The 25,034-nt window shown below is 45.9% G+C and overlaps 3 protein-coding genes across 5 annotated transcripts in view; all 3 read right to left on the reverse strand.

Moving 5' to 3' along the window:
- Positions 1-1,309: 1,309 nt before the first annotated feature.
- On the reverse strand, positions 1,310-16,168 carry LOC139300281 (methyltransferase-like protein 22). Of its 2 annotated transcripts, none has more exons than XM_070923318.1 (12): positions 16,106-16,168; positions 15,019-15,141; positions 13,723-13,945; positions 13,016-13,152; positions 12,519-12,559; positions 11,596-11,740; positions 10,869-10,940; positions 10,085-10,138; positions 5,473-5,553; positions 5,023-5,125; positions 4,123-4,291; positions 1,310-1,764 (listed from the first exon to the last, which is right to left on the reverse strand). In XM_070923318.1, the coding sequence occupies exons 2-12, from the start codon at positions 15,122-15,124 to the stop codon at positions 1,690-1,692; spliced, it is 1,206 nt and encodes a 401-aa protein (XP_070779419.1). In that variant the 5' UTR covers positions 15,125-15,141; positions 16,106-16,168; the 3' UTR covers positions 1,310-1,689. The 2 variants fall into 2 exon arrangements, with proteins under 2 accessions (XP_070779419.1, XP_070779418.1); XM_070923317.1 differs by having other exon boundaries at positions 5,023-5,128.
- A 658-nt stretch (positions 16,169-16,826) lies between these two features.
- Positions 16,827-20,995, reverse strand: hao1 (hydroxyacid oxidase (glycolate oxidase) 1). Its single transcript, XM_070923542.1, has 8 exons — positions 20,859-20,995; positions 20,291-20,442; positions 18,636-18,903; positions 18,314-18,486; positions 17,791-17,882; positions 17,538-17,696; positions 17,083-17,152; positions 16,827-16,983 (listed from the first exon to the last, which is right to left on the reverse strand). The coding sequence occupies exons 1-8, from the start codon at positions 20,993-20,995 to the stop codon at positions 16,916-16,918; spliced, it is 1,119 nt and encodes a 372-aa protein (XP_070779643.1). The 3' UTR covers positions 16,827-16,915.
- Positions 20,996-22,475: 1,480 nt separating this feature from the next.
- Positions 22,476-25,034, reverse strand: part of smg1 (SMG1 nonsense mediated mRNA decay associated PI3K related kinase) — a 42,962-nt gene continuing 40,403 nt past the window's right edge. For both annotated transcript variants that reach the window (XM_070922487.1, XM_070922488.1), the window contains exon 64: positions 22,476-23,865. In XM_070922487.1, coding sequence (XP_070778588.1) covers positions 23,788-23,865 — 78 coding nt within the window. In that variant the 3' untranslated portion in view covers positions 22,476-23,787. The remainder of the gene's footprint in view (positions 23,866-25,034) is intronic.

Below are 25,034 nucleotides of genomic sequence, written 5' to 3' on the forward strand. Positions count from 1 at the left end.
CTTTCTAGTGTCACTCATAGTTAAACTACACGACAATGCAAGACGCACACACGCTCCTCAGTCCTCACCGCTCTGTCTCTCTCTTCACTTGCAGTGGAGTCAAGTGGAGTGTCTGCCCCGCCCCCCTCTCTGTTTACACATCCTTAATTCTCACGTGAATGCCGCATGCTGGTCGCCATGCTGGCCAATCATAACAAAGCTCTGTCGTAACCAGAGCTGGGACCGAGCACTGAAAGTGAAACCTAAGCAGCGAATGGAAAAAAACTGGGAGCCTCTTCTGATTCACTACGAAGAGCTGGCTCTCAGAGCCGATGCTTGTGCGCATGACCCATCACTAATGGGTGTGGCAAAATGGCTCTATAGCGGCCCCCCTACAACATCTTAACGGAGCACCCCTCGCCGAACGTTTCACCGAGGTGTACGAAATTTGGTAGGCACGTGTGCCATGACGAGACTTTTAAAAACGGCGGAGCAATACCCTAAACCCAACAGGAAGTCAGCCCAGATGAATTTACTGTGCGCTTACTGCCCCTTACAGGCTCCATATTTCAATAAACACCTCTTTTTATTTAATTGGATTATCTTTTAAATTTGGACAGTGCAACCTAAAGACCTTCAGGATGAAAAGCTGATAAAAGCTTCGAGCTTTCGAGGAGCAATGTTTGCCGTGGCGTGGCGGCCATCTTGCACGTTTTCGCCATGAAGAAGGAAGTTGCACTGTTACGTACATTGTCAAATCGCGCCAAACTTAGCGCCGGCCTGAAGACATCCATGTGCCAATTTTGAGTCCTAGTCGTAGCGCCACCTACTGGCAACAGGAAGTGACATGTTTTATACTTTAATGTACTTCTCTTAGATCCACCTCAAAACTATCTTAGAAAAGCCTCAAGACCCTGACGATGCTTTATTGTGAAGATTGTGAGTTTTCTTGAACATCTGACGAGAGTCCCAACCTGAAGACATCTAAAAGGGCCAATATTGTATCATAGTTGCATATTGGCAACAGGAAGTTACAGGCCCTATACTTTTACAAACTACTCCTAGCAGGTTGACCCAATCCACCTCAAATTTGGTCCGAAACGCCTCAAGACCTTGACGATGCTCAGTAGTGAAGCTTTTCAGGTTTTGTCAAACTCCGTTGTTCGCCATGAAACAGGGAGCTGTTGTTGAGGGGCTGGGGATTCTCGAAAGAAGTAACTGAAGTGAAGTCAGAAGTGTTGGGAACTTAAACGATTTTAAGGGTCTCGCGCAAATGCTTAAAAGAGCATGCAGCCAGAATACAAATTATAAGCAGATTGATGGAGCCAGTTTATGGTAAACATTTTATTCAACCTTGTTTTTTTAATCAGACATACTGTACAAACATCTGGGGAGGCGTGCAGCTCGAGTTGACTTTCCATTAGCAAAGGTGGAGAACCTCCACAAGCTCAATATGGCTTCATGGCTACTGGGCGTGTAAGAATGCATGAATCAAGTTGAAAATATAAATAATGCTACATTCATGCATGAAATGTTTTAAAACTCCCTGATTTCCCTCTATTTGTCAAATTGCCTGTTTCTATCTTGAATATACTGACATTTTACTCAGGAACAGGCGATGTTACATTTTATATTTCACATTTCAAACCTTCGACTGCTAAATTCTGGGAGGAGTCCAGTGTCCACATTGCTCAGGTTTGCGAGTGCGGGTCAAGATGAAACCAGCCCAGAATCAGATCGGGCTTGGTCGAATGGAAGTGGAGTGGCGGTCACCTTCCACAGCTCCTGCAGAAAGTGATAACAATGTATATTAATAAAAACCTTACTGAACCCCTCCCCCATCCTCTTCATCTGATCCATTCAAACTGTGCAGGAGGCCGCCACAGGACCTAAACTCAAGTTTCAGGCATTAGTCAAGGGCGGTAGCGTGACAACTCCAAATACCAACAGCAACGGTGCAGTCAGAATAGTGCTGGACCCAGAATATGGAAAAATGTAAGACAACACAAAGTAACACCCTACCTGGTGCCGGGAGGAGTGTTATGCTGCCTTGGTATACCTGGGTTTTCGAGTCTTAGGTGTTTCAGGCCACAAGGGTGCAGGGCAAGCTAACAAGGTATTGAGTGGAAGTACCGAAATGTATGCTTCATTATCCTTCCCAAATATTGAACTGTCGGCTACTTAAAGCTGATGACTGATGAAGTCCTCCACCATCTCTTTGGTTTTCCCCATGTTGATGTGGAGACAGTTCTGCTGGCACCAGTCCACAAAGTCTTGGGTCAGTTCTCTGTCTTCCCTGTCATCCCCATCTGTGATGAGGCCGACAGTTGCAGAGTCATCAGAGAACTTCTGCAGGTAGCAGTTGGCCAAGTTGTGTGTGAAGTCTGCAGTGTAGAGGCTGAAGAGGAAGGAAGCCGGGACCGTTCCCTGTGGGGCCCCTGTGCTGCAGACAACCATATCGGACTTACAGTCCCGTATCCTCACATACTGTGGTCAGTTGGTGAGGTTGTCCAGAGTCCATGCTGTGAGGTGCTGGTCCACCCATTTGCGCTCCAACTTGTCCCTCAGAAGCGTGGGCTGTATGGTGTTAAAAGCACCGGAGAAATCAAAGAACATGATTCTCACAGTGCTCCCAGCCTTTTCCAGGTGAGTGAGTGGTCTGTGGAGGAGGTAGATGACATCCACCCCAATGCCAGGCTGATAGGCGAACTGTAGCGGGTCCATAGATGGGCTCACCAGGGGGCGGAGGTGGAAAAGGACCAGCCTCTCCAGGGCCTTCATCAGGTGCGATGTCAATGCCACCGGCCTGTTGCTGTTGAAGTCCTGGGGGTGCTGGGTCTTTGGCACTGGTACCACGCAGGATGTTTTCCACAGCTGTGGTACTCGCTCCAGCCTCAGGCTCAGGTTGAAAATGTGCTCAACTATCCCGCACAGCTTGAGGAGCCTTGAGCTGACGCCATCCGGACCTGCAGCCTTCCTCGCCTTGATTCTCCTGAGTTCATTCCTCACCTGGTTTGTTGTGAGGGACAGATTAGAGCAGGGCGGCATTGGGCAGGAAGTGCCTTGGATGTGGAGGATGGTTGTAAGCTGACTGTTGTGGGAAGGGGGGAGAAGGTGGGGGTGGGGCAGTATGCAGGGGGTGTAGACAATGGGGGTTGCAGCAGAGCGGACTGGGCAGGTGCCTGATCAATCATCATCATCATCATCTGTTGCGGAAGATGTTCAGATCATTCACCCACTTCCGGTCCCCCATAAGGCTGGGGGCAGGGTTCCCTGTACCCAGATGGTTTTAAGGCCCTTCCAGACTCCACTGATGTTGATCCTCCATCTTCCTCCTGTAGCTGTTCTTGCCGTCCCTGATCCTCCACCTCAGCTCCTTCTGCACGTTCTCCAGCTCCTCCTTTGTTTCCTGACTACAAGGCCCCCTTCTTTTCCTTGAGGAGAGCCTTTATGTCCGGGTTAATCCAGGGTTTGTTGTTGGAAAAATACTGTACAGACCTGGTGGGTATGTTATTCTCCACACCGTAGTATATGTAATACAGTCGGTTATGCAGTGCGTGAGACTGTCAATGTCCTCCCCATGAGGATCACAAAGTACTTCCCACACCGTTGTGCTAAAACAGTCCCTCAAAGCCTCATTTGCTTCGTCGGACCATCTTTTCACTGTGCGAGAGACAGCAGGCTGCCTGAGGACCAGGGGTTTGTCCAAAGGCAGGAGGTGCACCAGGTGGTGATCAGGTCTTCCCAGGGGAGGGAGGGGTGATGAGTTGTTATATACCTCCTTGGTGTTGGCATTAAACAAGTCCAGTCCTTATTGTCTCTTGTGCGGCATGTGACAGACTGATTGGGAGACGTACTCTTTTGTCACAAAATACATACATACAGCGACTTACCTGACCATAAATTATAAATATATGGAGCTGCAGAATGGTTGGGACATACTGCAAGAGCAGCGCCTTAATGCGTTCAGATACAGTACTGCTGTGTACGTCACCCGCATTTTGTTTTGACAAGTTTAGTGCAGTAGCTGCATTCAGCTTTTAGATTAAAATGAGATTAGACTTGAAGGTTGATTCAAAATTAAGCAATATTGTCCCCATAAAAATAGTATGATGTGTGTGTGTGTGTGTGTGTTTCCCTTACCAGTTGCTCTATGCGCTCATACAGAAGAAACTGCGCAAAGTTAGAAGGGAGCTGTTCCACTCTAAAGCTGCATCGTCCATCCACCAGGTCCTGGAGTTGGGACAGACAGTGTCTGAAGTGGTCGTAGGCCTCGCAGGAAACGTCCATGTCTCGCAGGGTGAAGTTCATCCTTGTGAGACATACAGGCGCAACAGGAAACCTGGTTACTGATCGGCTCGTAACTGAGCGCACACTGGCAGGAGGTATCGAGTGTCATAAAACAGAGCTGTGGCTAAACTGTCAATCACAAAAACAGCGCCTCGGGTCAAAACCAGCATCCAAACTGGTCCAAAGGAAACAAAGACGACAGAATTATAATGAAGAACAACAACTAACCGAAATATATGATAGCTGAGAATTCACCATTTCGAGCTTAACATGTATATTAGAATGCCGACATGCAGACATTTAGCACGATGGCATGCTACGTTAGCATTAAGTGCAGCTGGGGTCAATACAGTGAGCTGAACTGTATCGGGGAAGGTTACAATTAAACTCCAGATAAAGCATAGAAAACTTTTAAACTGTTTTTACTAGCCCGTTCACCATTACCTGAACTATTTCTGTCACTTTTCATGCGAGCGACAACACAATGGAAGCCTTTCCGGGGAGAGACTGGGAGGCTGAGAACATGCACAGTTATGCCAGTTTGAAAGCTATATATATATATATATAGTCTCTCCTGATTCCATGACTTTTCATTCTGCTTTCATTAGGGTCATGGCTGCAGTGCCTCTCTCCAATCAGAGGCCGCAGAAAAAATACAAATTTCGATCTTGCTGCCGCGTGACGACAGGACCTTCTCAGGTAGAACGTACCCTGTCAAAGTAACAGTCAAGTGGCATTAAGTCGCATTCAAACCTTCTCTCGATGGAGATGAAGATGGTGCAGGTGCGAGGAAAGGTACTGCAGAGTCGGTACAGTGTTCGGAAGAGGCCATCCGTCAGATCATCATCATAGCAAACTGCTGACACATGAAACAAATCAAAGGGTTTATTCTGCTTGCTTGTCGATGTGTGTATTGCGTGTATCTGCAATTAATATTGCAGCTCTCAACGGCTAAAGTTAGCATGACCTCAACCAGTGACGGGTCACCTGACCACACTCCAAGCAGTAAAGTCACGATTTGTAAAGGCAGAATATAGAAAGACTGAAATGAATCAAAGCGCCGTTCAACTTTTGAAGAGACAAAATGAAACAAAACGAAGAAATTCAAGTTGGTCCGTTTCTATTTCAGGTTCAGAAGGTGATCGTTTCAGCTCGATGACCTTTCGAATGAAGCATGTGCACTGGAGAGGAGATGAGACCCACCGTCAGCGGCCACGATGAAGCTGGTGTTGTCGTACATATCCGCGACTTCCTCCTCCGTCCAGCCGAATTCCACATCAGCGTCTGCAAAAGGTCGGACAAATGGAAAGATGGACATTTTGGTGGTTGGTTCTCATTTACAGCAGAGCAGCTGCCGTCTGGTTTGTGCGCTTTCTCCGAGGGTTAGGAGCTAACCCTAACCCTAACCCTTGCGAGGTAAGAACTACCACTCTGCAATGGCTCAACGCAAGAACAGCAGACGAATTAATGCAACGAGTGAGGTGTTTCAATCATCATGATTGAGTTGAGTTATGATGAGTTATGTCGTCTTCATGGTTAAGTCTGCAGTTAAAAAGGACAGGCTACAAAATTGACCAATCCCGGAAGGGCACATGAATCCCGTTGAATTCAAAGTGTTGTAATCAGGATTGACTAAGCATTACTTTTTCATGACTGTATCATGTTTGTGGACCTTCATATAAAGTGGTGAGCTGGTCCTTCTCCAACACTGATGAGTAAGATGTGATTAATGGTGGCATAATAGCGAAATCACATGAATTAACCATTTGTTGCAACCCCTTTTTTTTTTTTACGACCTCGGAGTCGACCTTCTTTAGCCACCAGGAGGCTTTTCTTCGGCCCAGCGTCTATTCTGGGTGGAAGCAAGAGCAGGGACTTCACCTTCAGGAAACAGCTGCTGGAGACGAGGTGGATTTGGGTGGACTTAGATTTAGACTTAGACTTTTATTAATCCCACAGCGGGGAACTTTCCACGTCACAGCAGCAAAGACAGAAAGGTGCAGAAACACACAGCAGACAAGCACTGTGTCGATAAGAATTAGAAGTATTTTTTTTTTAAAAAGAAAAACAATATACAAATAATAAATCCAGATATAAAAAATATGGGGGACAAAAATAAATATAAATATATACTCGGAAAAATATAAAGTATGTTCAGATTGTGCAGATTTATGTGCAGTTAAACAGTCTTCTAGCCGCAGGAAGGAACGACCTGCGGTAGCGCTCCTTCTTACACCGCGGGTGTAGCAGTCTGCTGCTCAGGGCCCCCCCACAGTCTCGTGCAGGGGGGTGATGAGAGGTGTTGTCCATGATGGATGTCAGCTTGGCTAACATCCTCCTCTCCCCCGCCTCCTCAACGGGCAGTCCGGAACAGAGCCGTGGCTCGTAAAGAGTTACAGTAACTCTGTAATTTTTTTTTTTAAATGAAGTAACTAAATGACCCTTACTGAAAAGCTTGTTACTTAGTTGTTGTTGTTGTTTTTTTTTTTAGTTAGGTAAACCAATTCATTTTGGCCAGCAGCAGAGATGCGTCGTCTTCCTGTTTACGCAACATGCGTGCATGCAGCTAGTTGCTGAAGATCAGGGCACATCTGAAATCATTCAAGCCACTCCACCCAAGCATCCGCCGTGTCTATCTGATGTCAGACAGTCCTTATATGGCGCCTCTGCTCCAGGCACAGACCAGACGTTTATGTTTACGTCAACGTTGCTTAGTAACGTTGGGTTTACAGTTTGAACTTGGCCGGCCAATCGGAAGAAAGTGGGCCTTCAGGGAGGGGCTGCATGAAGGGCCAGTAGGAGATAAATCAGGACCTTTTTGAACTGTGAATCATGCAAAGCCAAGCCATTGGATCCCCTTCTCCTGGTCGTGGACAGGCTCACATACACACATTTCACGACAAATCACAACATGGACAAAATGAACAGAATAGCTCAATTCTGATTTGAAAATTGGGACACGGAGTTAAATGAAACATGAGCTACCGGTTACGTATCTGCAAGTCCGAACGCACACCTACAAAAAAAAAAATGCACCCTGCACCCAAATCTTCCATTAAATGTTCAAATCTCGATACATGTGGGGAAAAACTGGGGACACATTTGTGAATCTCAGGAAACGTTTGCACATATCAACTTATGGAATCAAGACTTTATCGCAGCAAATGCATAATGTTTTATCACCCCGATGAATCACTGTGCACACTCAATATATACATTATATATAGTGCCTTGAAAAAGTTCAGACCCTCAATAAAATCTCCCTTTTTTTTTTTACTGGATAACAAATAATGTCATTTTTCTTTCCAAGTAATATCTTCATTCAAAACATGCCTGGACACCAGGTATCCGGAACCACCTCTGCTGGACAGCAACACTGTCCAAGAGTGGACTAAATGTGGACATGAACCTCTCGTTGGCCAGGAGGCAAGGCAGTGGCTGAGGCCTAGTAAGAGAAACACTTCAGTCGGGGGGGGGGGGGGGGGGGGTGTTTGTCTCTGTAAACTGCGGGCTTGTAAAAGGTTAGTGAGAAGCTCTCCCAACCAAGTCCACTGCCAAGATGGGCAGCACATTCCAGACCTCCTCCTCCTCCGTCGAGTCCCACCACAGCCTCATGTTGACGTTCTGCCCCAAAGACGGGGCGCACTCATTTTCATGGGATGTTGTGCGTCTTTTTCAAATCTAAGAGAAGTGGTGAGACCCCCCCCTGCATGCAACCAAAACGGGGGACATTAGTGTGAAGGTGAAGTCACCGAAGCGGAAGTCTATTTTTGAATGTAACATGTGCAGAGTGAAAGTACTTCAACGTATACATGTGTAATAATTCTGGAGTATGTTGACAACCTGCTGGAGCTCTGTTATCCCAGTGCCCCCCTTCCCTCAACACCCAGTAAGAGCACCCTGACAAGGCTGTGGCTGTTGAGACGCATCTATCTCATTTAAAAAAATAAAATAAAATAAATTAAAAAAAAGGCCACCACATCGGCATTAAAGGATAGTTTAATGCTAATTAAACCCTGATGTGCACCACATTTTCTCTGTGCCTGACGGAGGTGGATACTAATTCAGTGTGCGTCACTGAAATCATTAACCTTTTGTTTGATTCGTTTCGCCGAGGCGTTTTAGAGGTAAGGAGACAAAAAAAAAAAAGTTCCATGAACATATTCACAAGTGAACCGCTTTATTGTGCTATTGAATCTATATGTGGGGATATTGACAACCAGCGTCGTCATGGGATGGATCAGGAAACTTGTTGCCTTATTTTCAGAGCCACACATGATGGAACTACCACCCGGACATGTTTTCCTCGGTATCCCCAGCACCAGCGGACAAATGTAGGAGATTTGTTTCACATTTCTAGCATAAAACCGAAACTTGTCTACTTAAAACTTAATAATCCAACACACACACACACACGTCGCTGGGCCTCCAATACGCCACAGTCCTGCCTGTAGCTGCTGTGTACGCAGCCTGCAGGACCCATGGATTGAGGCACACCCCATCTAGTCCAGGGTGGCCTGCCATGCATTGCATCTCTCCCTCCACCTCTGCACCTTAAACCCTTTATAATGTCAAACACTCTTGTTCCCAGTGTCTTTTAAAAATGTACCCGATTGACCTCCCAAGCTTCTGGGCATGGAGGCACAGCGGCCCCAAAAGCACCCGTTTGTACGACAAAGCAAGTAAGGGTTTGTAGCAGCTGTACTGATTTCAATAGCGTGCAACGACGCATTATAATGTTTGACACAATTGATTCATCTGTCCTGCCACTGATTTGGAGGCTGTGCACCTGTCCTCTGAAATATGGCGCTATCCATGGTGCTGAAGTGGACGGATCTAGAATTGCAACTTTTTTTTCTCTCCGTCCCGACCTTCTGTTTTGTGTCTTCTTGGATCTACAATACACGAGGGTACGGACGGTAAGTGGACATGTGTCAGGCTAAAACGTTTTCAATTCAATGGGATTTACTGGCATGGACGTTTCAGAAACGATGTTGCCCGAGCATCAAAATACAATTTGGACAGTACACAATACCAGTAGTAATATAATATGACTGTATTATGTACAATATCAGGACCATTCCAACACATCGCTGGCTGATGCTGTGCTGGCTCTGCAGGTTGACAAGCCGCAGAGGCGCCGGCAGCGTCATGGTCTTAGCTCTGCTACTCAAATGTCATTGGTAATGAGAGGCGCAAACGAACAAAGAGGCTAGTTTCAAGACCAAGGACCTATATTCACTTCGGAGGAAATTTTGTCTCAGGAGGTAGAAGCCACAGAACTGACTAGAGTGACACAAAAATGCCAAAAAAATGTCTGACAACTGGGACACGATAGGCTCAAAGTTTACTTTGGTGGCCTCGAATTATTATGATTTTAGTTTGTAAATATTAAGCGGAGGTTCTAAATATTGAGTCCAAAATGATTTTTAAGCAGAATTCCGAAATAAGACCGAAAGGTTTATTCGAGGGGTCACAGTGATGACTGATGCATAAGCAACAAATAGTCAACACATTTGATTTCACAACTACGCCACAGTTAATCATCACCTGGAATTCAATAGAATTCAGGTGCGCTTCAATGGTTAGTACCTTTAACTGCGCACTCAACCATGACGAAGACATGAACATCATGAATAACACAAGACATCAGAATGATTGAAACACCTGAGTTGTTGCATTAATGCATGCAGGATGTACTGCTAATTCTTGTACATTCCCGTATTATTATTGATAATAATGATGAGAAATAATGATGCGGCTCTAGGTTTTATGTTGTAGTGAGTAAGTGTGTGTGTGTGTGTGTGTGTGTTACCTGTACAAAGGTCATGCTGGAGCCAATCCAACTGTTTCACTCTCACCTCACCACCTGATAAGTCAGACAAGACAGTCAATGAGCCAGATATACTGTCAGAAGCTTTCATTGTACAGTTTAAGTCACAATGTAACAGGTGGACTTTTTTTTTTTTTTCTTTCCAGGACCACTAGTAGCCATTCCTGACACGTTCCTGCAGACTGTGAGAGGGTACGAGAGGGTTGGCTCTAAGGGAAGACGTCTCTGACTGCCGTTTGTGCTTTGTGCAACAAACAGGGAGGGAACAGCCTGCCGGATCAAACACCAAGTTTGAGGACGGGGCGATTCGTAAGTGTACATGGCACCAGCACACCCTCGGCCAAAGATCGATAACTGGGCAAAGAGCAATTTGAGGAATTCCTGGGGAGGATGCGTCCAGTTCGGGGGACCTCAGAATTGTGTCCCTGCTCTTTGCAGGTGATGTGGTTCATGTGGCATCATCAGACTGGGAAACACTCGGCCCGTCAGATGTGCAGAACACACGTGCCGCTAATGTAAAGTGAACTGACTGGCCAAAGTCAAACGCCTCGCCAAAAGTCGGGGGGCTCCAAAAAGAAAAAGCCAGGGTAGAGGGAGAGAGAGAGAGAACAAGAAAATGAAAAGGTGCAGAGAGATAACGGCCAAATTTCTGGCGAGAAAAAAAAAAAAAAAGTGTAAAGCAGCACAACGTATGACAGGCGAAGCCAGAACTGGAAATAACTGAGGAGGAAATGGGGGGGGGGAAGTAATCTGACAGTTCTCTTACCTGCAGGCTCCATCATGTGCTGATTTAACGTTACATTTCTCTTGCACATGCTGAGAAGGTCTTCTCCCACGTCTGGAAAACAAAATGAGGTCTTTCAGCAGTGAAAACGAACAGCAAGATGTCCACGAGACGTCTGCTGTTTGCTCAACTTCAAAAAGCCGCTTTGCTCTTTCATACCTGGCCACGATCAGATTTTTGGACATAATGGGAATCAGCTGACTGGCATATGACGATTTTAAAAACATGAGCAACGTGAGTAACAAATGAGTTACACTGGAATTTCTTCTTTTGTTATCCCAAATAGCACCAAGCCGCAGCTCGGCAGCTTACTCGAGACGCAAATATAGTCATCGGCTTTAAGTCAAGCTTCAGCATGAAACATGTCATTGTAACTTGCAAGCGTCACTGTTGTTACAGAATCAGAATCTTGGCTTTATTGGCAAAGTACGCCGCACGAGGAAGGTGACTCTGGTCTCTAGTGGCTCTCAATGTACTTACTGGTGTCATCTTGTATAGCTGTGACTATAGCACAGAGATCATCTTCAGCAGAACGGAGCCGGTTCAGGTGTCATCAGGTGACCACCGATGAAGAAAAAAAGTGGACCTTCGACTATGACCTTCCGTGCTCGTGACTCTCAGTTGTTTCAGATTCAGATTAAGATGTTCAGGGAAACTCATGGCATGCGGTAGCTGACCGGTGTAAATCTTGACTGCGGCGGCATCACACCTGTGCAGTACACGGTTTTGGCTGCGGTGCCCGTGACGATGCTGGTTAAGCCTGTTCCCGCTCCCAGCTCCAGGACTGTGGCTCCTCTGAACATGGCCGGCTCAGAGAGGATGAAGTCAGCCAGGAGGCATGCCCCCCGCCACACCTGATAAGACAAAAAAAAGACATGACGCTTTGATGTCTTCTTCTTGACTTTTCGTAGGCAGCGTTTGCAATTCACATCATTCAAGAGCAGCGACTGAAGCTGTCAGTGACGTGTCATTTCAGCTACTCGACTGTGCGGGGGGGAAGCCTTGAATGGGGAGGGCACTTGTGCAAAAGGGATGTCACATGGTGACCCCCGTGTTTTTTTTTTTTTTTTTACTTTTCTTGGCTGAGAAGACTCAGACTTTTTTTTCTTTAGATTTGATCGGTTGCTAATCCCTAATTGTTTTACTCAGAAGATCACAAAGAATTTTTTGATTTCTCCCCCAGATTCTCCAATTAGAGTTGATAAACCCTTGCGCAGTTTCCCCTCTGCTTATTTAATCCAATTACCCCACCCAAGCTAACTGATGTGGAATTGAAATTTGAGCCGATGCGTTTTTGTGTAGCAGAGGAAGACATCTGACCGAGTACAACAGTCTCCGAGCCCAAAACATACACAGCTACACAGGCACACCCTACCTCACATGCTGCCGTAACATAAACACCCTGAATCCTCAGTGAATATACCTCGAAATGCACCGCATTTATGACATCACAAAACATCCTCATGTAAATCGACTATACTTGTGGACTGTCACACGTGATAGCATTGTTCTAAAATGTGCACCTTCAATATATGCCAACAGGTTTCAAACGGTCACTTCACAAAGTCGGGTTTTGTTTAGGGAACCCACTACATCTCATGTGATTGGAGGAATCGGGACTGGGCTACTAACCTGTTTGCCAACGTCTTCCAGGGGTGTGGCCATAGTGTGCTCTGTGAACAGATTAGATTCATACATTAAAGCACGCGGCGCACGATGTTTTACCCTCCGCCATTATACATGCGCGTCTGCATTCAAAGAGAGACAGACCCAGACTGGCCTTCCAGAGCAATGCGGGTAACATTGGTTTTACTTACCCGTAATTATTCCGCTGTAATTTAATTATCAACAATTATTATTCACAGGCAGAAAGTGCCATTTGATGAGCTTGAAAGGTCTCAGGAGGTACACTTTCAAAACGCAAAGCTGTCTCTCTTCAATTGTGAACGTTCACCAAAAAAAAAACCCCAAAAAAAACAGGAGGAAAATTGGGGCTGTAATTACAACCGGCACCCTAGGCCAGCTTAGCTCCCCTATGCTTAGAAACAGCCCTCCGTCACACGCCAAAAGGCAACAACCAGGATAGAGTGACATACAATACGACAATATGATCAAATCTAGGTTCTTACCGATCCTTATAATGTCTTTGAAGCACTCCACGTCATCGTCCAAATCCTCCTCCTGTTCCAGTCCCGGGTCGGACTGTTTGAGAATGATGGGACAGGCCGGCTCTCGGCCGCCACCCTCCGCAGGGTTTTGCCTTGGCCTGGGGAGTCGTGAGAATAGTATGAAATGCATCTACAGGGAAAACAGAAATACATCAAGCGACGCTGTGATTAACGTTTTTATTTGGCATAACCGCGCAAATGTGCGAAACCTTTCCATCAATAGTTATTGTACGAATAATTAACAGAGTTAGTTTCACAAGCTTAAATAAATGAGATGTTCCATATTTTCTACAGTGCTTTTTGAGGCTGAAGACTGTGATGTTGCTCTTACGTTACACCCAGTGGTTAAACCTTCATCTTCAGCAATGTATAGATTTTCCTTTTTTTTACACTTCTTCTCCGTCTTAATAATTCAAACAATGACACCTTTGATGCTTTCACAGTATTTATATAAAGACCCAGAGCTGCTTTAGAAATCAAACAAGACATGGACATCTCACTTTCTACAATATGGGACCTTTTAAAAAAGGACAAAAGGAATCCAGGTGAAAATATTGTCAACTGTTTTTGGTTGTTTTTGTTTGAGAGGGACGATGACATGCAATGATGGGCTCACAGAACAGTCCACCATGTTTTCACTGTTGACTAAACGCGACATTTTTCTGTACCGGTGTGTGACGTCGAGGTCTCCGTCCTCATCCAAGAGCTGTCCCGTATTTCCGTCCCCACCTTCCTGTCCATCTTTTCCTCGTGTGTCCTTTGTGTCCTTTGTTTCCCCGTCTTCCCTCGGGTTGTCCCCTTCCTCCGCCTCCTCCTCCTTTAAACCTCTCCCTGCGTTGTTGTTTCCTTGCCTTTCACCGTCTGACAAGATCTTGAATTTGGAGATGAAGACTGGGTGGATGAATACGACAAAGTTAGAAAGTAAGTGGAGATGTATATATATATATATATATATATATATATACACACACAAAAGATTTCAGCACATAAAGTAGAAATGTGACATTGAACATTTGATTTATTCCAGCACAACACATACTGATTTATGGTTCTTCACCTTAGCAGCTTTAATCATTCAAGTACAAAAACAAAAAAGGCAATAGTTTAAAAAAAATGATCAGGATGCTTTTCTTTGTTATTGTCAAACTTTGAAATGCTGAAATATATATTATTGTTTTATCACATTTTTTTTGTCAAAATGAATGCACTCTGAGCAAAGCTTCATTACAAACTCAGAACATTCGTTACTTAAGTTATTGTTAAGATGTGTCAATACTTCTGGCAGATAAAAAGTGATATATATATATAAAAAGGCCCGCTTAGTGACAGCTGCATGGGCCCAAAACACTGTAAACGGATCAGAGACCAGAAACTCCCGACAGCAGTCTTTATCCTCTCACCTAAAAAGACACTGAGCTCATTTACGTACTTGCCTGGATGGTGCCGCTCCGAGACGGGATCAAGTCAAATATTCAGAATTCACGACTGCCAGGCCCCTGCTGTCTCTCTGCTGTCTCCCTAAATTATTAACCTCACGATTCATTATCATAATAGTTGCCAAAACTGGGGTAGCTGGCCTGGTACCTTGCTGTGACTGCCTGTGGCTTCAGTATCAAGATATGTCGTTTCACATTGTGAATGTGACGCCTAACGAAGGTCCATGACTGAGATGTGTGCAAAGATTCTACCTTTTCTTTCAGTTCCATTTTGATTTACATGGCGCCAAATCACAACAAAAGTCATCTCATGACACTTTAAAAAACAGAGCAGGTCCAGACCGACTCTTTATTTATCTCTGTTATTACAGAGACCCAACAGTTGAGCAAGACCTTTGGAGACAGCGGCGAGGAAAAGCCTCGAGCAGAACGCAATTACACACAATTTAATTTCCCTACGTATCTGATTAAACAACACTTAGCAGAAGGTGTTACACTAAAAACAAAAACAAGTAAAACCATACACACCAGGCTGTCCGACACAGTTGAGGCGCATCATAAGGTGGCGTGCATTGGGCAGGAGCATGTGAACATCTGACAGCACGGTATCGTGATGGAAACAGATCTGGTCCATGGCTGATCGTTCATGGTCTGAAAATAGGAGAGCAGGCCTGTCATATGCTTCCCAAGACCTGAAGGGGGTGGGGGGCACACACGTGGTGACAGTTACACAGGCACAGCAAGGCTCAGTTGAGTTAGTTTTGGTATCAAATATCCACACTGAGAGTGTCCTTTGGAGGAAACGTTTAAGTGTCCTGGTTTTTGGACACTTCAAATGAGTGGATTCTTAGGATTCGGTGCCCTCGCATGAATTCAAATGAACTGCATCACATTACAACATGTACACTTTCAAAACACAAAGGAGAGCTGCGACGATTACTCGATGGATCGATTACACGATGGAAAAAGACATAAATAGACTAAAAAGATTGATAGTTCGTTGCAGCCCTGAACACCAGCAACTCAGTTCATTCATCCCCCTGGAGCAAGCAGCAGGGAAGTCTGACAAAACACCACAGCAAAACAAAACAAAACAAATATTATAAATAATTAATAATAATAATTAATAACAATAATAATAATAAATAAATAAATGCGATTTTTAACATAATTAATCACGTTTTTTTATACAGGGCAAAATTGTAAAGCTTAAAAAAAAAAATCAAGGATAAAAGAAAAAGTTTGCTTCAGTTACGACAATAAGCCTTTTTCACGGAAGACATTTGAACGTGTCACGGGAGGCAAAGCGCAGGTGTGAATAGTAACATTAATGAGGGCTGAATGCCATTTAGCTGGCCCCCCGGTAGTATGCACACTGGCTCACTGTCACAGCGAGCCCGCTGCTTGCTGCTTGCTTGTGGGACACTTGGACGGAACAGAGCCGTCCCTTCGCGTCATTAGCAGCACCTGCGCGTTTCTCGCCGTGACAGCTCAAAATGTCGGCTGGGAAAAATGCCGACGCTGTTAGCCGCTAACTCGTAACACTTTTAACTCCTTCAGGACGTTGAAAACCCCGAGCGGCAACGCAGTGAACCCACCCACCACACACTCCTACCTCTTCGAGAACAGCCGCAGACACAAGCCACAAACCCTCGCCGTCACTCATAGGTCAACGGAGCCCAAACTGGTGCACCCCCGTAACTCGTCCGGGTTGAAAAAGTTCAGTTCCGCCAGCACAAACCCCCCCCCCCCACCTGTCCGAGCCATGGTGTCTGCTTCTATCTCATAACGCCCAGTGCGCATGCGCCGACCGTGCATGCGGCCTGTTACAGTCGCTCCTGTGTTTTCTTATTTTTTTTCTTACTTTTCTCCTTTTTAGTCCTTTAACTCAGTACTTTTCACTTAAATATTGTAAATGTGTATATTTTTAATTTCTATTTCTGTTTCTTTCTATTTATATATTTTTGTACATACTTTTCTAAATCTATGCTACTTTTCTACTCTTGAATGGGATCAATAAAGTATTTCTGATTCTCGTTACCATTCTGGGACAGTGAGAAAGAAAAACGCAGTGGCTTATCCGTATTTCTTTAAACCAGTCGCAGTCGTCTTGCAGCTAGCGGGAGGGGAGGAGAGTGCATCTCTTTTTTTATTTATTGATTTATTATTGTTATTATTAACAAACAGCTTGGTGAACATACATAAACAGGTAGTCAGACAGAAATCATACATCAGCGCACACAGATATGTTATACAGGGTAGGCTACACTGATATTCAAGGTTTGAAGAGAATTTAAACCAAAAAATGGTTTATGATTTGATTTGGGGGGGGGGGGGGGGGGCAAAATAGATGAAATTTGACAAATGATTGTGTCCAGTGATCCATCAAGAGTGTATCGTCTTGCAACAGCTCTTCCTCCGTCTCTCACATCCTGGAGGTGAACTCCACTCTCCTGACCAGGGACCTGCTCACCTCAGATACAGACCGACAACCTGCACACACACACACACACGCACACACAATGGTTGATAGATGGGTATTTCCACAATGTCGATGCCCTGTGTGTGTGTGTGCGAGTGTGTGTGCGTTACCTGACAGGGCCATAGCCAGTCGCAGCTCCTCTTTTATAAGCTCCAGGACCTCAGTAACTCCCTGTTCCCCCTTGACACACACACACACACACACACACACACACACACACACACACACACACACACACACACACACACACACACACACACACACACACTGACACACAACTGAACGTGTGTGTCAGTGTTAAGAGAGTGTAGTCTTGTAAATGACATTTGGACAGTCCAAACAGGGGTGAATGTTGCAGTGGGAGCTGAATTTAAAAAAAAAAAGCGAATCAGAAATGTTCCGTTTCACTCCTGCACACACGAATACAGCGACCAGCTGAAGTTGCCCGGGCTAGCGGCAGCCAGCCGACATTTTCTAACATTTCTCTGCAGATATGGCGTCGGAGCGATCGGGGCTGGGACTCTCAAGACACGAGACGGTAAGCGAGTGTTCTGGTCGGCTTCACCTGACAGGCCAGCCCCCACAGCACTGGTCGGCCGATGAAGACGGCCTTCGCTCCCAGAGCCAAGGCCTTCAGGATGTCTGTCCCTCGCCTCACTCCTCCGTCCATGTAGACATCACAGCGACCCTGCACTGCCCTCACCACGTCCTCCAACACGTCCAGCTACAAACACACACACACACAGAAGATTCAGATTATGTAGAAGCATCCGGTACTTGAGATTTCATAAAAGAACAACACACACACACATACAGACCGTGGCAGGAACCCCATCCAGTTGCCGAGCTCCGTGATTGGACACCAGGATGCCGTCAACTCCGTAGCTCACAGCCTGGGCAGCATCCTCACCTGACCACACACACACACACACACACACACACACAAGCGCAGTGCTGAACAAGTTCATCTTGGACCAGACCAGAGTCAGGCACGCCCAGTACCAAACACCGTCTGCTGGTGGGGCTCTAAATCCCACCGACAGTATGTGAGCGACTACTTCAAGGGCCATTTTTGGCCCTTTCGTGCCAACTTAACTTGGGTTCAGGATTGGGACAATGTGCGCAACAAGTAAGGCCCCCGCCGGGCGCCTGTTCAAATATATGTGTGTTGTTAGAAGTGGGATCCTTATGGCACCATTAAGCTTTTCTTAACATTTCCAGAAAGGCAAATACCAAAAACTAAACACTGACCTTAATCACACACCGGTTTGGCCAAATTTAATAACTATAGTGCTATCTAACTATCACGGAAAAGGTGTGTGTGTGTGTGTGTGTGTGTACCATTCAGGACTCCTTTCACAATCACAGGTAGACGTGTGTGTTTTTTCAGCCAGGTGATGTCATCCCAACAGAGAGTGGGGTCTATCGCGTTTGCAACGTACACAGCTAAACCACTGTCGTTGCCATAGTTTCCCTCAGAGAAGGCCAGGGAGGCTGTTGAGAAGTTAGACATGCTGGGGACACAACACACACAACACACACAACACACACAACACACACACACACACACACACACACACACACACAGTGAAGAGTTAAGAGCGGGATGCCACCATACACTCTGCGCTGATTCCATTTTCCCCGTGCGTTTTTCGGTTCGTACCTCAGGTGCTGGGGCAGCTTAAAGCGGTTGCGCATGTCGTCGAACCTCCTCCCCAGGTACGGCGTGTCCACGGTGACGAAGACAGCCCTGTAGCCCGTCGCCTCCGCCCGGCGGACCAGTGACAGCGTGAGCTCTCGGTCCTTGTAGATGTAAAGCTGCAGCCACAGGACGCCGCTGCCCAGCGAGGCCGTCATCGCTGCCATCACTTCCTCTATGGTGGAGGTGGCCCAGGAGCTCAGCATCATCCCTGTTCCCGCTGCTCCGCATGCTGGGGAGACGCGTCACATTACTGGAGGTGAGGGTCTTTTCCAGAGTGGTTTAAAAGAACTCCTCCAGTAATCTAGATAACTTGATTATTATTAGCCCTATTGTTATTCTAAGGATTATTATTATTATTATTATTAGGGCCTGAATACTCCAGCACCACCTAGTGGACACATGAAGCGATGCTGAACTTCATGCAGTGGTTCAAACAAACGTCACGAAGATTTAGAGGCGTGTCAGCCGGCCTGTAACAACGCCGCCGCTGTTGCCCCCACCCCCAAGGTACTACTACTACTGATTACTGAATCACAGTCACGGCGCCACCTATTGGCAACAATCCTTTTTACAAGTGGGTACTCCCAGTGGGTTGACCAGATCCACCTCACATTTGGTCATGCAAAGTGTTTTAAGTTTAAACGGACAAAAAAACAGAAATGAGCCCAATCTGGCACGTGTGGTGTGACTGCCTCAACTTGTGAGGAGGGGCGGTTGAAGCCGCGTCTCCCTGGAGGCGCAGTTAATCAGTCACCGCCTCTGGAGGTACAAAAGGTCCAAGGTTCGAATGTGGCAACTCATGCACGTGGTGGTATGTTTTCAAGTGCTTCCTGACGTAATCAAGTTGTACGTTGTTGTACGGCGTATTGTCTTGGAGCGGCTGGGCCTTGAGTCAAAGTCTTCTGCTCTAAAAAATAAATAAATATATATCTAATTTAGGGATCTGCGACGTTCTATTTTATATTACACGTTCTATTACACTCTCAAGTTCCATTCCATACTATTCTATACGCTCATGCAGGCGCCATACATAAGCCACAGAATTTTGGATTCACTCCCGCTTGCAAATCCAGTTAACTCGTTCCAAAAATAACAATTTGTTCGTTCTAACATCACTACCGTGTTCTACCAAGTTCTCTATTATTCTATATTCACAAGTTCTATTCAATACTACAATGGAACAACAACAATGGAACTTGAGAGCATAGAAAAATATAGGATGGAACTCAGGGCTCCAATTTAAGTTTTTCTAAAGTTCCACCTTTTGTTATTCTATATTTCCAGGTTTCATTCTATTGCTCTATACTCTCAAGCCCCATTCTGTCTTCTGAAGTTCTATTAAATATTATTCTACATTTTCAAGTTCTGTTCTACATTATTCTATACTCTCGAGCTCCATTCTATATTATTCAATATTCTCACACTCCATATTCTGTATTACCCTATACTCGCAAGGTCCATTCCATATACCAAAGTCCCAACCTATATTCCAAAATATTGTCAAGTTACATTCTATAGTCCTAAATTCACGTGTGTGTGTGTGTGTGTGTGTGTGTGTGTGTGTGTGTGTGTGTGTGTGTGTGTGTGTGTGTGTGTGGTTGTGTGTGTGCGTTCACCTCTTGCTGTAGCCGTCTCTCCCTCAGGATGAGCCATCCTCTGCATTGCTGTGGCCGCAACGCAGACAGGCATGCTGAGCTTCTGGCCCAGCACAGAGACAGACAGGTCCACTGTGGACACGTCCCTCAATACCCGAGGGACAAGATACCACCTACACACACACACACAGAGTGCATGCCATTTACAACTGTTTTTCTTATTTTTTTTTTTTTTGTGTGCCGCGGGGCCCGTTTGCCTCGTATGGAAGCGTCTAAGGAGTTTAAGCAGTTCCTGGTGAGGGATGGGGATCAAACACACTGCCGTGCCTGCTTTACCGCCCTGCATCAAATGGGGCGACGGACAGGTCAGTACAAATCCTAAAACCAGCTCTGCTGAAAGATGCCACCGCCGTGACCATGGGGTCTCACCCTGTTCTGTTTGACACACACACATATCATGAAGGCAAGAATAACAACAATAGGAAGAAGTATTACAAAACAAAAAAAATATAGAAAGACTTGCTTTGACATACAGGTGGTACACCTCATTCTGTGTGTGTGTGTGTGTGTGTGCGTGCGTATGCTGTACCTGTTAAAGGCAGCGACGTTGGCGGCCAGTGTGACTTGCTGGTCAGCTCCCGAGCGGTAGTAGTCGTACACCGCTTTAGGAAGAACTTTCCTGGCCTCCTCCTCGAAGTCCGACACGCACACGCGCTGCCCCGACATGGCCGTACACTCAAACCCTAAAAGAGAAAAGCAAAAACAAAGAACACCCCCACTAAAAGCTGCTCACCGTCCCGTCACTCTGACTGCACCGTGATCATGCAGGGCTACTGTAATCATTAACCCGCTGGAGGCTCTGTCAGCCTGCGAGCCTCTTCTTCTTAATCATGACCTCTGGAGGTGGGGTCGCTCTGCTCAGGTTTACACAAGATAAAGACGTGTAATGAAGGCCAGAACATATCGGGGGGGGGGGGGGGGGGGCGTGGGCGTCATGTTTACGACTCTGAACAAACCTCCTGTGTTTAGACAAGTCACCGGGTAAATGAGACGGCGCTTGGCTGCCCGTGAACTTTGTCTCGTCTTGAGCGAGCGCACACTTGCTCCAAATCGTGACGGAGGAGGAGGCGGCGACGTCGATCGTCCCTCATCCTCCCTTTCCTGTTCACATCCAAGAGCTCCAGTGGGCCCACATCGGAGGCATCACGGGGCTTTGTCAACCATCGCACGTTACGTTAACCATTAGGGTTAAATTCACGATTGGTGATGCGGTTTACTGTGCAGGCAGTGGCAGTGCAAAAGTCCAGCACAACCCCCAGAGTCACCTGCTCGGTCTTATCAGCCTGTGGCGGTCACCTAAATTCGGAGTTGCAGCTAGAAAAGTCTCAGAAAAGCCGTAGCACACCGATCCCCATTCGAGCCGCATGATTTAATGTGTTGGGTTTTTTTTTTTTTTTCCAAAATCAATACGGAAGACAATGGAATAATAATAATAATAAGTATGCAGGTCATGCAGGTTTTTAATGTCCTTAAGGCATGCTTGTTTTAGTTTAGCTAACTGGTTGAGTTTGAATCATCTGGCAGGGACGCTGGGAAACTGGTAACAAAAAAACAAATAAATAATATTATCCGCAGTTGCCGCAGGTTTATGGGTTCTCTGACGTGCGTCCAGTTTATTTCATGAAGTCGATCTTAAGATTCTCATTGTCAAAGGTCTCATATTGTCCTAATTTCTAGCTCTATATTTTTATTCTGGGACTCCACTAGAGCAGCTTTGCATGATTCACAGTTCAGAAAAGTCCTTATTGATCTTATACTGGCCCCTCAGTCAACCCCCCCGTCTGAAACAAGCCGTTTGAGACAAACTAAAGAACCTCCAAAAACCTGAAGAGTAGTCCTGAGCAGAGCGCTCCGATAACTTAGACAGGATGAGCGTCCCACCCGCTTGTGCCTGGATCAGATGACCTGCTGGGGGGGCGTGGCTGAGTGCAGTGACATCACAACCTTGCGGAAGTCCTGACGGCGCGTTTAAAAAAAAAAAAAAGGCACAGTTTCTGAATACGGGCTGTGTTTCATTTCTCTGTGGACTGAGCGCTTTGATGCTTCCACAGTATTTATACAGCACCCAGATCTGCTTTATAGTCAAACAAGACGTGGACGTCTCACTTTCTCCAACATGGGACCTTTACATAAAAACACTCAACTCTTCCGAGTTCCATATTTATTTGGCATCCAACAAAATCCAATAAAAGCTTTAAGAATTAACATTTTGCACCATCACCAAAAAAAAAAAACATAACTTCTCCCACTAAAAATGTAAAACTAGAAGGTCAAGATTAATAAAACACAAGCATTAGGGCTGGGGGAGTGAATACGTATGGAGGCAAACAACAGCTTCTGACAGGCAAGTCAAAAACAAAAAGAAAAGAAAAAAAGAAGAGGCAGTAAACTACTCCTACAGTTCTACCTAAAGGAGGCCTGAAGATAGTTACAGAGCACAACACAGACTAAAGATGCACACCGAAGAAAAGAATCAGACAGAGGCTTCCCCCCTCATCTAAGCGACTTTACTTTTTTTTTTTTTTACATGTTCGTTCTAAGCCCACAAATGAGCCATCCAAAAACTGCTCCACGTGACGGGATGTTATTTTTTTTTTTTTGTTTGTTTTTTTTTAATCCACAATAGCTCAAAGAATCTTCCTGAGGAAACAATTCCACGTAATCTTTTACTCTGGTAAATAGCACGGCGCTTCGGAGACGTGTCAAAAATCTTTCACGGTCCGTCAGAGCACAGTTCGATTGGCGTTCTCCCGCTTTTAAGTCATCTTTTCGTTTCGGGTGTCCGTGTGGCCGTCGAGAAGCCCGTTGAACCCGCGCGTTCTTCGCCGTTTCTTGCCCTTGAACCGCGCGTCAGAATCGCAACGCCGTTGAGGAAAAGATTGGAGAAAAAGACAAGTGTGGCCGTGTAAAGTGCCCCATTCATCGGAGCTTTGGCCCCCCGGTGAAGTCCCACCACAGCACGTCAAGCTGTGCGCTTCAGGAGGGGAAACTCACTTCCTGCTTCATCCTGCCCTCGGGTGGAGTTAAGATTGGCTCAACGGGATGCAGTGATGTTTATGGGTACAACTTGATTGTGAGCTATGCAGGTGAGAGGGGGGGGGGAAAGGTATTTCCAAGTTGAGGGTGAGGAGGCCGTTGCCCTCCTCCCCCTCCCCCCCTCCCCCATTCAGCGCTGCTTTGCCTGGTCAAACCCCAGAAAGGAAGGCTGAGGGGCCGCAGTCCCACTAAGCGTTGTGTTAGCCCGATCACCGATGGTAGGGGGAGTGTGGTTGCAGCAGTGCTACGAGGACGCTGCCCCAGTTTGGGTGCCCAGGAGTTTGGGAGGGTGGACTAAGCATCTGCTTCCCATTTCCTCCACCCAGTGTGGCCCGGAGCTGCTGTTCCGACACCCCAGACCCACTGGACTCTGGTGGATCTCCAAGCCTTCGCTGGACCAAAGACATGAAGCGGCATAGCATTCACACCCAAGCAGTCCAGCCCTCATACAGCTGGGCCAGGTTGTCCATGTTGGTGGCCTCCTTGATGACAAAGTCCACCTGCAACGAAACGGCAGGACACCAGATCAGGAAACCGGTTTAACAACCTGTGTCTTATTTTCAGCTCATTCACCTGCTCTCCTTGGCTGAGGTCAGATACACAGTTAATCAATATTAAAGGCCCTATTCACAAGGGTCATATCAACACTTAGCCACATATATATATATGCGTATATCTGTTGGCCAGATCACAAATCTCAAAACTGTTAATAGAGTGCTGCAGGAATGAGTCCTAAAACCTGGAAATGAGTCCGCATTTTTACACTTCCTGTCCCCTCGTCTGGAAGTCGGTGGGTTTTCTGAATGGTTTTTTTTGGTTAGATGCCTGAAAGAAGGTCCGTGGTTACACACAAGCTGAGGAGATTTCCACGTTTTGTTCTACAAAACATAAAATACGTCAGTAGATGAATTGTCGTGAATTCTGAAGCTTTTACGTGTCTTAAAAAAGGGCGGTTTGCTAACAAGCGGCTAAATGAGACTACAGAGGTTGTCACGGACGTTAAACGTCTTCACGCCGAACACGGAAAGTGTTCTACTCACTAGTTGTGTTTATACTCTGTATCTATCTGTCTACATATCTATATCTATCTATAGTCTCTTTAAAAGTGAAGCTCAGCGGTGGTGACGCTGAAGTAAAGCGACCGTGGTGTAGTTCCTTTATAGCCTAACGTTAGCTTTTTACTTCCTTCAATTCCATTTACGCTTCAAAAACCATAAAAGTGGTGTTCATTCGTGAAGATTATCTCGCTGAACAAAACGTGTGAGTATCATAAACTTTTGTTTTGCCACAGAGCTCATTTTCTGCAATAATCCAAAATCCCGTGGAACAATCCCGTTGGCTTTTTGTGGAGGGAACCAGGGCGACGCTGACTTCGGTCATCCCAAGCAGAATAACCTCCGCACTTTGTTACGACAATAACTGTTTAGCTACCGTTACCTCGCAACTAATCACAATGCAAACACGTGAATGAATTGCATTTATGAACTCATCTTCCCAGGCTCTAACTCATCCCACTACCCACACAGATCATTTAGTGGTTGAACTGATCATGACAAACGCTACAGCAGCTGGATGCGACTTGGTATGGTATGGGTAGAAATTGCTGCAGTCATTTTCCCTTGTTGCTTTACAGAGAACAGCAGCTGATTCCAGTGGTAATTAGTGGAAC

This window comes from Enoplosus armatus, chromosome 17, assembly GCF_043641665.1.
Source record: "Enoplosus armatus isolate fEnoArm2 chromosome 17, fEnoArm2.hap1, whole genome shotgun sequence".
Classification (NCBI taxonomy): Eukaryota; Metazoa; Chordata; class Actinopteri; order Centrarchiformes; family Enoplosidae; genus Enoplosus; species Enoplosus armatus.